Raw genomic sequence first — 13,991 nt, forward strand, 5'->3', positions numbered from 1 at the left:
TGGATTTTCCAAGCAGTTACAGGGAGGAATCTCTTTTCACTCAGCTCACAATTAGACCATATGTGTGTGTAACAAGCAACGTGTACGTGCACTGCTTTAAAGGTTCAGGGTGTAGAATTTAGTGACATCTAGTGGTGGAGTTGCATATATTGCAGCTGAATACCCCTCATTTCACCCTCCTCTTCCCTTTCCAAAGGTGAAAGAGAACTGGTGGCAGCCTTCAGTTGTCACAAAAACTAGGTGAGTAGTTTGTCCAGTCTGGGCTTCTGTAAAAAACATGGGGTCCTCCGTAGAGAGGACCTGCTCCAGATGTAAATTCAATCAGGAGAGACTTGATTTCCAATTAAAAGATTTTATTTATTTTCTTTTTAAACGCACACAAATGTGAATGTTAAACAGTCTGTGGCATTTTAGACCCCTGTGAGATGTCATCAGGATTTAGAAGGGAGTGTAGCAGAGCATCGAACAGGAATACCCCCCGGGGTCTAGACACTGGTGGTGGTTTATCGTCTAATGTATGTTTGGAAGGCAAATCTTTTGCTCGTAGTCCTATTGAACTTGCTAGTGTGGCATCCTCTGCCACACTAGGAAAAACTACAAAAACCTTGACAGGGAAAAAGTAGAAACCTGCGGAAGAGACGCATGCAAGGGATCCCTCTTCCAGGATGGACAGCAGTGCAATGAATGCCACTAGTAATCGTATATTGATAGGCAGTTTTGAATATTCTTTGTCCGCGATCAGCTGCCACCATGATTGGGCGCTGCTATGATCCTCGAACCGTTGGCGTAGTCCGCGATCCGTTGAGGTCGGGATCCGGATGAGGTGAATGTCCTTAGAGCCGTGAGGAGAATGGGGTGGAGGAGGGGTTTCGCGAGATGCTGAATGATTGCAGGCTGAGGAAGAGAGGAAAGGGACTTTTAAAGTTTGACAGCTGCTAAATGAGTGGCTGACAGAGACCGCGCCCAACCTGATTGGATGATTAGGTACACCCCCGATCAGCTGATCACTAGGCAGGTTAAGTCTACCTGACTGAACTTACGCTAGCTTCATTATAACGTTTTTAAATATTATGGTAAAGAAAGCAACAATTCATACAGTTGATGATCACACAGTAGTGAAAATCTCATTTCAATTTCTTTCACCTAAATCTCACAACCTGAAAACTCTTAAAATAGGTTGGAAATACTCTATAACTGACGTTAGACATGGGTTTTGTTGGTCCACAGGCTTAGGGTAGCTTTTCACTGTCTCTCTCTAGATGCTATGTGGCAACACACACGGTTTGAAAACCAACAAACCTACGGTTGCTCAGATCAGTGAAAGTGGAACAGGAACAGGAAATGGACAACTACATCTGTCGGAAACTACCAACGACAAGTGTGTTATGTTTTGCACCGGCTGTCAGACAGGGCCCTGAAACTATTTTCTATTTTCCAATTACCATGAGAGAGAACGGTTGACACAGGGAGACAGTAAATTACATTGAATAATGCATGTTGTCTTCTTTCATCATGGGAAATATAAATGATGTGTGCCTCTCTATAAATACAAAGGTTTTACATTTTTTAAGTATTTAACATTAGTTTATTTTCCTTATGAAAGCATAATAGTGTATTTAGATCATGACAATCTTCTGTTATACTGTACCTCATGATCTGGTGTTGTTTTTGTTAAATCTAGAGCATTTTACTGAGGTGGTCACAGGGAGGTGCAGTTGAGAAACATCTGCTGCACATGTGGTCGAAAACTGTATTGCATCACATGCTGTTAGATACTGTTAAAGATTATAAGAGTCACATTTAGACATTATAGAAAAACAAATTAAACTATGCCTGTTGCAGGATGCCATGTATCAGAATCAGGGGTAATTAAGAATCATTACTGAGGACTTCATATAAGGAATTAATGCTGGGAGGTCCTGTACTGTGATTTCTTTACAAATATTTGTATTGTAGAGCTATGCAGAAGGCGTGAACCAAAACATTCAATCTGTGGGCAGGAAGGAAGGAGCAAACATGCTTTAAAGCCTGGTAGAGCTGAGGGGAACTACAGAGTCAGCTGCTCATTTACTGTGGGGTCGTCACTACAAGCTAAAATAAATGTTATTTTTATTTGTGTAAACCGTACATATTCAGGTGATCTATTGTTGTTACTATGCTTTTGCTCATGTTGTTCCTCATTCTCAAAGAAAGTTTCAGAGAAACAAGGTCTCTAAAAACTCATATTGTATTTATCTTTGTCTTGCATGACTTCACCACCCACTCTACACCTTGTATCTTATTTGTGGGGCAGTTGATTCCTCTTGTTTTTATACAGTATTATCTCCATATCATGCTCTTCTTCCTCTTGTCGTTATTTCTACTTCAGAACCTTCTGCGTGAATTACGTTAGCATGACTGCTTGCAGTTTGGATCAGTGCTGTGGTCCTTGCTTGAGACAGAGTGGAGGCAGACCAGAAGTGACATATACATGATCAATGGGGCCAATAAACGGCCCAGAACTCCTACACTAAAGGATTCTAACTTCTGCTGGATCAAAAGATACAGACAGAAGTCATTATGTGTCCATTGTGGTAGATCTGTAGAAAGAAAGCACAAGAACAACCTCCTCAGTGAGTGGGTGGAGATGTGCATTGTGTGAGATGTAACCATGAGGCCAAAGTCCAACCCAACCCACTGCGAATGTGTTGGAATGACCTATTGTTTGATGAAAAACATGTCTTCAGTTGCATCACGTTGATAAGGTCGTTATAAAAGTAAGATTTCAGTTACTTCCTGTCTTTCAAAGGCCCAGTGAGCAGGAAGCGCGTGGCACCATCGCGCCGTAGGCAGATCGCCGTACGATATGTTTGTTAGCGTGTTAGCATTCTGATTAACGGCCAGTTGGTGCCCTGCTTCGGAGGTCTAATCTGGCCTCACGCCTCACTGCACGTGCTCAATAGAGTCCGCACCCTGCATCATGACATCATGTCTTTGTCTGAAATCCCGGTGCCATTCACGGGCCCACCGTGGGGCTTAGCGTGCAAACGTCCACTATACCAACACCCTGCTCTTTAAAGGGAGTCCACTGGTCCCCCAGGTCAGTGGATACACCCTGATGCCTCCACAGAACTCTGAACATGGCTTCCATCCTTGGACACAACGGGCCGAGCCCATGTGCCACCCAGGGCCCAGAGGAGAGCTAAAGTTTAGGTTTAGGAAATGTCATTGCTCCTGGATATTTTCAGGGACTAGTTCTGACCATCCAGTCAGCTAAGAGAAGGAGAACCTGTAGCAAATGATTTGGGGACATTGAACATGGCAGGATAGTGTCTCACTGTGGCTTTAGTGGGACTCCGTGGAGGCCACTGACCAAGAGTTCAGAGGGCAGACATCAAGAGGGGGACTTTCTACTTCACCAGCACAGTGATGTCATCCAGGACTGAGAACGCTATTGGTTGAGAGAGTGAGGGAGCGCTGTAACCAGATGGGCAGAGTGGAGACACTGCCATAAAAGGAATGATGACTTCTATTGATCAATTGATTTTGGTATAAAGGCGAACTTGCTGTACGAGTTCACGCCAATTGTTCATTTCACAAATTGATAAAAATAATATTAAAAAGAAAACACCAATAAATCAAAATTAACACCAAAAATGTGTTTTGTTTTGATGCCTTTAAATTTACATGTTAAAATTGTCACTTTCTTTAGTAAAATAATTCAAACTTAAAAGGCTTCATGGCAAGCTGATTTAAAAACAGGACACCCTAGAATACTAGTAAAAAGATATTGTCTCCTGCAAAACAAAACACGAATACATTTAATACATCAAATATGGCGACGCCTGCGAGCTAGTTCTGGCAGGCAACTCGAGCTGCGCTGTGCCAATCACGTGACATACATCATGTGACATACCTCAATCTCCACAACCATCTATTATACACACCCACCTTATCAGGTGGTCTATTTAACCAGAGAGACATTTCCCATCAACCCCTCTTGCTCGCACTGCTGCTGCAGTATTGCTACCTGTTGCTTCAGTCCCTCCACCACCCCAGCATCCACCTGTAGGCCCAGCATCCACCTGTAGGCTCCAACGGGGGGTTACAAGTTTTTGCTCATCACTCCCATCATTCCTGTGTAATCATATGGGGGAGTGATTAAGTTGGAGCCTAGACGCCAAACACTAAATCTGTTGTAATAAATACATAACATGATCGAACGTGAGTTGTCTGACAGAAATGCATTTGATGGGGGTTTAGGTGTAATCTAAAAATGCAAGTTATTCACACACATGCACATAAGCCCTCAAGGAAATTGTCATTGTTAAAATCTCTTCCACTTCATGACAAAATCCTGGCTCTGTGAACCTGAAACAATTGTTGAACCTGGAAATTACACAGGAAGTGAGTTGTGTGACTGTAAATAAACTGTCTGTTCCCGACAGCCATGTAATTGTGTTCTTTCCTTTAATTTTGTGATTCAGTGTCATTCCGAATCTGCAATGTTCCAAACTATTTCGATAAGCGACAAACAAAAGATTCCTTCAAATAAACCTTTCAAAAGTCTACGTGTCTTTTATGAAAAAATAATTAAAAATTCAATATTTTAAACTCAAAGTGCTGTGTTTGAATGAGTTGGATACACTCATACTGAAACATTTGTATACTATCAAAACTATGAATATCAGTGGATTAAAGTTTGTCAAACAAGTCAATATCAAATGAGGCATCACTCTAGGTGGCCTGCATGACTAGAAATTAGAACATTGAGTTTGTTTACGTACAATTATTCTATATTAGGTATGTGTGTGTGTGTATGTGTGTGTGTGTGTGTGTGGGTGTGTGTGTGTGTGTTTAGGGGGGGGTGTCATCAAGAAAGTGAATTATTGAAGAAAATAAAATAAAGATGTAAAAACAAGTGCAAGTTACAGAAAACAAAACACACTTAAAAGTTAGCTGGGGCTTATTAATGTTTCTAAAACAATGTACATTTTTCATGAGTCAGAAGCTTTAGTTCTAATTTTTTTTTCCTATTTATTATATGTATATATATATATATATATATATATGATTATAGTATGCTAAATAAATGATCATAAGCATTAAAATAATTTTGATGTTGCTTGTCATTTCAGACACATGATACTATACATTTAAAAGACATTAAATAGTCAAGGGGTTAAATCACGAAAGTGTGCACTTCACTCAAGTCGATGGATTGAGTTGATATAAAATTATTTAATGTAGTTGTGCAAACCTGGAGCTCATTTCATAGTGAGAACTTGGGAGATTTCCACAGTTGAATTCTCTCTGGGTCTTGCGTAGGCTCTTTCCTCACTTCAAACAATTCTGTGATCAAAGTTTGCTGCTGAAATGTTTTTCTTTCCCAAGCCGGGAAAAGTTGGACTACCGTCCCCGATAGCTACATTTCGGTTTGTCCTTTCGCTCAATGGTTCACATTCTTCACATACCAGCTGAGTGACACAGATATGATGATACACAAACACACAAAGGTGCAGTTGGTTATCTGCTTTGTGAAAATGTGGAAACTCACGCTTGATAGTACAGACTAGTTCTGTTTTTAAAGCACTGCCATGAATATAGTGTGTTTTTTTTATTACCAAAAGGTCCCAATTAATATGAAATAAAAGATAAGCATACACGATAAAAAAAGCTTTGATTTCAACACACAAAAAAACAGACAAAATGAAGGACACATGCATATAAAGCAACAGTTTAGTTTTGATCTACTGTTTTACATTTAGTCTTTACTTAAACAGTTAGGAACTGATTTTGGTTCTATTGGCTATTGAGGTTTACAGATTCAAATTCATGAGGAAAACTCTATGTGAAATACGTGATTTGGGAGGTTTGAAATTTGAAATGGTTCATTAATATTCAGGTGCATTGATGAGTAATATCTTTAAAGGGTAAGTTAATTGGATTCAGTTATTTTTAAGTTAATTCATTAAGTCTGAAAAGCTGGATGAAATATTGAATTAGTATTTAATCAGATTTCTCGAATATTGTCAGGGATTTTAAGATTGTGTTGTAGACTAAAATGAAGACTAAAACAAAGGTCTGAGCATCTTATTGTGTATATTATTCCAATTGTCTTATAATGCAAACAAAGCATTTTGATCAGTTGTAGGTGGAGCTTTATGGATGAATCTATAATAAAACTTTATTCCTTCATTCATATAATTAAAAGAAAACTTGATTGGCCACCACCTCCTTTTGACAAAAATAATTCCCAAATTATAGTATATTATATAATACAATATTTTGTAGTTGTACAAACAACAATATCCAGTGCTAATAAACAAGGATGTAAACTCCCCTTCATTCCTCCATGAGTCGATAATTTGCTGCTGACCTGCCTCCCTGCTTTAATGTTGGGCATGTCATCGAGGCCGGAGGTGTATCAGCTGCTGTTGTTTCATCTACTGTGTCCATGTTTCTACATACCATATACATATGTGTAAGGATGTTGCAGGCATGCAGCTGCACTGCTCTGCTGTGGACCCGCTGCCCCGGCTGTACAGTGTCCATGTTGGTGTGGGAGCCTGAGGCCTGCTCCCATACATCCTCGCTCTGGCTCTGTTGATCCTATTGTCTCCTGCGTCACCACACGTCGCCCGGCAAATAAAGGCCGTCTGGCTCCAAGCTTAAATATTGCAGCAAACTAAAAACCAACCATCAGAGCCGATTCATTCACATCTGCTCAGTGGGGCGACAAGGACAGGGCTTTAGGTGGGAAAGAGGGCAGAAAAAAGATCACTTTTCCCTGCCGGCTGCCAAGAGAACGGGACAGGACTTCAACTTCACCGGAGCCGCAGCTGTGGCAAGTTGCCCATTTCATTACATTTCACCTATATCATACTTTACACATGATGGGATTATATGTAAAACATTGATATCTCTTTAGCGGTTTTTATTCCTGAGCTGTTTCGTCAAATTTTTTCAGAGCTAGAGAATTTTTTTTTCTGTTCTCATCTTTGTTAATGTTCAAAATAGTTAATAATGTTTGCACAGAGAACAAGCAGCGAAAAAAAGTTCTTGTTAAAAGTTCTGATCTAATATTTGAGATTTTTATTTAAATAATTTTGATTTAAAGCAATATAAACAGAATAGACTCAAAAGTCTTTTAGAGTCTATTTTAGCTTTTCAGATTTTTCGAGTTCTCTTTTTGGAAAGTGTGCCGTAGCATGAAATTCAGGCTTATGTTTGATTTTTGACTTTTTTTCGAGTTTTCCTCTCCAACATTCTTACTTTTGGATATCTCTATTCCCCTCCCCCTGTCTGTCCCACCTACCCCTCCCTCCCTGTTCATGTGCACCCTCCATCTCCCTCCATACCCCACCCTTCATTCTGCAGTGCTACGGACCGATCATGGGTGACTGGAGCTTTCTGGGTAATATTTTAGAGGAAGTCAACGAGCACTCTACGGTGATCGGCCGGGTGTGGCTCACAGTGCTCTTCATCTTCCGCATCCTCATCCTGGGCACGGCGGCGGAGTTTGTGTGGGGCGACGAGCAGTCCGACTATGTCTGTAACACACAGCAGCCTGGTTGTGAGAACGTGTGCTACGACGAGGCCTTCCCCATCTCCCACATCCGCCTGTGGGTGCTGCAGATCATCTTTGTTTCCACACCTTCTCTGGTGTATGTGGGCCACGCTGTGCACCATGTCCACATGGAGGAGAAACGTAAAGAGCGCGAGGAGGCAGAACTTAGTCGGCAGCAGGAGCTGAGCGAGGAGCGTCTCCCTCTGGCCCCCGATCAGGGAAGCGTCCGCACCACGAAAGAGACCAGCACAAAAGGAAGCAAGAAGTTCCGGCTGGAGGGAACTCTGCTGAGGACCTACATCTGCCACATCATCTTCAAGACACTGTTTGAGGTGGGCTTCGTGGTGGGCCAGTACTTCTTGTATGGCTTCCGCATCCTGCCACTGTACAAATGCAGCCGCTGGCCCTGTCCCAACACGGTGGACTGCTTTGTGTCCCGGCCAACGGAGAAGACCGTCTTTATCATCTTCATGTTGGCCGTGGCCTGTGTCTCCCTCTTCCTCAACTTTGTGGAGATCAGTCACCTGGGCCTGAAGAAGATTCGCTTTGTCTTTCGTAAGCCTGCCCCGGCCCTGGCCCAAGGTGAGGGCTCGGCGCCCCTGCCACCACTAGGGAAGAGCCTGCCCCCCCTGGCTGTGTCCTCCCTGCAGAGAGCGAAAGGTTACAGGCTCCTGGAGGAGGAGAAAGGTCCTCCCTTATCTCACCTCTACCCGCTGGCCGAGGTTGGCATGGAGGCTGGCAGAGGGGCCCCACCCTTTCAGGGGCTGGAGGAGAAGGCGGAGGAGGTGCTGCCCATGGATGACATCTCTAAGGTGTACGATGAGACTCTGCCCTCTTACGCCCAGACCACTGCGTCAGCGGGGGTGACATTACACGAGGAGGAGGCCGAGAAGGTTCAGCCGGAGGAGGCGGAGAGGGTGGAGGAGGCTGCGGATGAGGATGTGGAGGTAGAGGAGGCAGTGAACAGGGAGGGGGTAACTCCGGCGGAGGTGGCGTTGGAGGCCACGGATACGATAGAAGACACCAGACCGCTGAGCCGACTGAGCAAAGCCAGCAGCAGGGCCAGGTCAGACGATCTCACTGTATGAACCTGTGAGAGAGAGAGAGAGAGAGAGAGAAAGAGAGAGAGAGAGAGAGATAAAAAGAGAGAGAGAGAGAGAGAGAGAGAGAGAGAGAGAGCATGTACACCTGCACACGCAAAATGTTCAACATAAGAGAGCACACACACACACACCTAACTCAACGACAACGAACACTCTTGAACAAGCAGGTCAAAAACTAAGTGGATGAAAAACAGATATGAACAGGGAGAAAAAAACCTTTGACACAGGCAACAATTCTACCAAGTGACAAAAAAATCTGAGTGTTTGTGATAAAAAATTAAATATATATATAAAAAGTAGAAGTTAAAAGAGGGGGAGGAGTAGGTTTTTTTATTAAGCGTGTTCTTATATTTAAAACAAATGTGAAAAGGACACATGCAGGCGGGAAATGTTTTTACTTGACAAAAATCCATGTTAAATTTTTAAAAACATCTTTTTCTATTGAAAGAGTTTTAATCATAAACGGTGGAGATTAGACGTTTTTACACGGGGTTTGAAGTAGGTAGGGAAAAGGGAGTTACGATATATTTGTGTGTCTGCAAACCAGTAATTCGGCTGTTGCTGGGACCTGACTTTCAATCCCATTCACACAGTGGCATACTGCAAATGCGTTGCGGGCGAGAGGGCTCTCACGTAGACGAATCACGCGATAAAGTGCAACTCCATTTACAGCTAATCAGCTTTTTGAGGAGAAGAAGAAGAAAAGTCCCTTTTTCAAGTTAAGGAGAGTGTTCCTTTTTCTTTTTTTTTGTTGCCCATTCCGAGGTTTAGACTCTGTTCAAGGCCTTTGACCCTCACAACACCTCATCCACGCATCCGTTTACACAGGATTCTTTCAAGTGAAGAGAGATGTGCATGAATTTCAGAGCATTTCTCTCCTTTTCATGTTTATATACCAGGTAGCACAGCCAGAGCTGAGTTAGCGAGAAAAAAGAAAAAAAAAAGACCACATGTTGAATGTCTTTTTTTCAATGTGAATCTCTTCCATTTTAGATTTGCTTCTATTTAGTTGCTTTTCGAGTCGAACTGTTGCGCTGTGATATCAGTCGTCCGTGGAAGAGAGCGGGGGCTCATTTCGCCCTATCAGAGAATGAACTATAGCAGCGACCTCAGGCCAAATCCTCTCTTTTCGCGCTGTGCAAACACGCGTCCGGGCGATAGCGATCTCGCACCATCAGCACAAAGTATTGATGGAGGCGAGACAATAAAAGAAACCGTGCTCATCAATGAAAACAAGCATCCTTGACCTGGCTGTGAAAAAAAAACAAAAAAACGGTTCCACTTGGTTTTGCCTGACCATGTAGTTGGTCCTTATGCCCCCGGGAGAAAACAGTTGTGACAAGCTTTAAAATTCAAAGAGAAACCAAAAAATATAGTGACAACTCCCCCCCTGTACATAAAGCCCTATCTTGTGTCTAATAATGTACATAATGTTGCTGAATGGCTGTTTTTAGTTATTTTCACTGTTATAATTTTGACCACAAGATTGATTCTCACAAACTCAATAAAGACAGAAAATGCCCATGGCGTGTGATATTGCATCCATATCTGAGAATGTCTTTGAAAGTAACAAGCAAATATTTTCACAGTACAAAGTGCATTGAGCCTCGAAGTATGCCTTTACGTTTATCACTAATCTTCCTCTCACGTTCTCTGGCTGTGTTGATTCAAACAGCTGCCACTGTGCGATTTTCCTGTGCCTTATCTGTAACTGTAAGACGTCAAATGTTGTACGATTGTAGCAAGTGGTTCTATTGCTCTGGGACTTAATGTGACTGTGATGTTTTATTTGCTATTCTTTTTAATCTGAGATTCATTCCTGTATGCAACCCCACGCCTCCCCCCCTCCCCCCAACCCCCACACATGGAAACCGTTGTCTATTATTCAGCTCTTATATTTAAAAGAACAAACATTTATAATACAACCCTGACATTTCAATCACATTTAGAAGATCCTGGTGCACAAAGTTGCACGTATGCAGGTGTGACAACGCAGTGCAAGCTTATGATCACACAAGTGCCTTTGTGTGCACAGACACAGACACACACACACATACGCTGCACAGTGTTGGTTCAGGGGGTGTGATCAAACGGCTTTGGAGAAACTCTGAGAGAGAAGGCAGCTTTGACCCCTGTGTGACCCCTTGCCATCCCTTTGCCTCCCATAATCCATTGCTGTGGAAACTGAATTAAAGCGCCTTCGATGAATCACCAGATTGATACATTTAATACATTAAAGCATTTAACAGTGTTTCAACCAAAGTGTGACGCTGGTCCTTGTGTACACCAATGTGACTGGTGGCGTATGATTTTTTGTATATGACTATTGCATTGCCTGTATGTTTGTAAGAAGACAAGATTAATCTTTTGGAAAGAAAAAAAAACTCTTTTTACTAACTTGTAGTCTTCTTTGCTGATAGATGTGTGGCAGTATCTTCTTTTGGAATGTGAACCAACGCAATAAAAAGTCACACGTGGTCTAGAAGTGTTGTGTCAGTGTTTCTCTGCAAAACAAATACGCACGCACGCACGCCCGCACACAAACACACACACACACACACACACACACACACACACACACACACACACACACACACACACACACACACACACACACACACACACACACACACACACACACACACACACACACACACACACACACACTGCTGCATTCAGAAGAATTGATTAACCTGATGGACCAAAATTAAAAGCACTTAATATGTCAAATATCATAATTGTATTATAACATATACTTTCATACTTACTGCTGCATTCATCACTTAAGGTTACAGCCTGTAAAAATTGGATTTGAACTATTTATCATATTTTAAGTGAGTTTATAAGTCTTATTTCAACCTATTGATTCGTCATCATTTATTATCTGATCATATTTTCTATTAATAATCTGAATCTGCAAATTCGCTTTTGACAAAATGTATCATATTAATGGAGTTGGGTAAAAAGTACATACATTCAATCCAGAGTGTATTATAGATAATCAAGAAAAGTAGGGGTACATTAAAATAATAGTTCAACAAAATAGATATACTTGATTACTTTCCACTACTGACTTCTATAAATAGACAAAATGTACTCAAGTAAAAGACATTAACTCTTCTGAGTAAAAGTAGGTAATTACTTGCTTTTCAAAATACTTCAGGCATTCAAAGTAAAGCTGCTTGCCAAGTGTAGTGAGTCTTGACCTCCTCTGAATCCATCTTATCATTTCTTCTCCAGTGATGCTATGTTACCTGGCTGCTCTGATTGGATCAGTGGATTAACTCTTTGTTGTTGATCACTTTTAGGAAACACAAAAATAAATACATGAACCTGTAATAAAATGCATTTTAAAAATACAGAGATGTAGAAAGTATAAGGAAGTATTGCTGATAGACTTAATCTACTTAATCTACAGTAACTAAGTAAATGTACTTTGTCACATCCTACCACTAGGGGGAAGCAGATACTATACACTGTAGTTCTATACAAGTCTGTCGAAGGCCTAAACAAACACACAGACTCACATTCACATCTATAGTCAGATACATTTACAATTTACAACATATTATTTTTTTGCACTGAGGAAGGCAACATTAGCACTAACAGTCCTTATTTAGTTGCAGGATCAGTTTGGTTTGATTTCACATCTCATATATTGAACTATTTTAAGGGCCATAAAACATTTGAGGGCGTGTCTCAGTGAGCTGTATATGTGTGACTCTGTTTCAGCAAGAGTTTCCGTATATTGCAACATCTTGGTCTTTCTACATTCACATCCCCCAGTGGTATCACATGCCCTCTGTTCATTCTTTCAGTGGATCCTCCCTTTACTCGTGTTCGAGTGTATCGACTTTCAGAAAACAAATGAGTCACTGAGAGGCTGAGGTTGGGCCTCGAATATACCTCTAACCAGGGCCGGCCCTAGCACATTTGGCGCTCTAGGCAAGCTTCACTCCTGGCGCCCCCCCCCCCCCACACACACACACACTCTAACCATAAGCCTCAATGTGCTAGCATGTTCTGACAACACCAAGGAGGTTCGTACCTCAATTTTTGCCTCATTTTACGCTAATGTTAGATACATTTTTTTAATGTCAAAGTATTGGTTGGAGATGTATGATATGGGTCCCAAAATTGATACCACAGCAACAAAGTATATCTGTAGAATACAGCATGCATGCAGCAGCAGTAACGACACGGAGCATTCAGTTCCACATCCAGACTGCATCTTATTCAAAGTAAACACAATTTCAAGTACAAGCATTTCTTTGAGTGGAACTGCATTTTTAAGTGCATAAAACATACATTCAATTATTATGGTGTCTCTTTTCTCCAAACATCTTAATATACATCATCACTCGTAAAGAATTATAAACATTTATAATATAGACCTATTGAACATTAGCTTATAACTGGTCTTTATAAGGCACAATAACAATACATGAATTACAGAGTCTGTGTGTGTCGGAGCTGAACTACACACTGTAAAGTAAACAATATACTATCGCGACCCGCCTGCAAGACGACGTCCAGGTAAAATAAACACCTATACAGGCGAATGTAGCCCCGCCCACCTAGTGCGCGAGTGTCTCTCCTCACTGCCCAGCGGAGTTTCTAAGTTTTACCAGTCAACACGTCTCATTAACACCCGTGGTGATCAAGCGAGGCTTTAGGAGCTAACGTAGGAGACTCTCACCCACTACTAACCTGTAGAATACAGGATGGAAGCAGCAGCAGGAACGACACGGAGCATTCAGTTCCTCATCCAGACTGCATCTGACAGTACGGGGTGCAACTGCTCCCGTGCCAAACGTTCCACCTGAGTGCTGCTTTTTTCTCTAATGAAACTACTTAAATTACTGTCAGAGTAATTAAATACAATATTTTTGGCCATACCACATAGAGAAGGGGGCGCAAAAAACTCTGCCTAGCAAAAAAAAATATATTTTATTTTATTTTATTTTTTGCTCGGCGCAGTTTTGGCGCCCCCCTCTGAGTGGCGCTCTAGGCAACCGCCTATGTCGCCTGTAGGAAAGACCGGCCCTGCCTCTAACCCCCACAAAGGTGAACGGGTGCTCATATTAAGATTAGGATTAAGATGCATTTATTAGTCCCAAATACATGCACAGACATGCAAAGGCACACTCATGCAGGTAGGGAAATATAACCTCTGCTTTTGACCCATCTGGTGCAGGACACACAGAGCAGTGAGCGACCATTTGTGGCGCTCGGGGAGCAGATGTTGCGGGAGTAAGGTGCCTTGCTCATGGGCACTAGACAGGGTAGGGAGACTCTTGGATCTCTCCGTGGAGTCGAACCAGAGACGAACCAGAGAC

The 13,991-nt window shown here is 41.9% G+C and overlaps 1 protein-coding gene across 1 annotated transcript; it reads left to right on the forward strand.

The window, feature by feature from the left end:
• The first annotated feature begins 7,345 nt into the window (after positions 1 to 7,345).
• On the forward strand, positions 7,346 to 8,728 carry LOC133967334 (gap junction alpha-8 protein-like). The gene has a single exon (XM_062402728.1). The coding sequence runs from the start codon at positions 7,375 to 7,377 to the stop codon at positions 8,635 to 8,637; it is 1,263 nt and encodes a 420-aa protein (XP_062258712.1). The 5' UTR covers positions 7,346 to 7,374; the 3' UTR covers positions 8,638 to 8,728.
• The last annotated feature ends 5,263 nt before the right edge of the window (positions 8,729 to 13,991 follow it).

Source organism: Platichthys flesus, chromosome 13 (genome assembly GCF_949316205.1).
Source record: "Platichthys flesus chromosome 13, fPlaFle2.1, whole genome shotgun sequence".
Classification (NCBI taxonomy): domain Eukaryota; kingdom Metazoa; phylum Chordata; class Actinopteri; order Pleuronectiformes; family Pleuronectidae; genus Platichthys; species Platichthys flesus.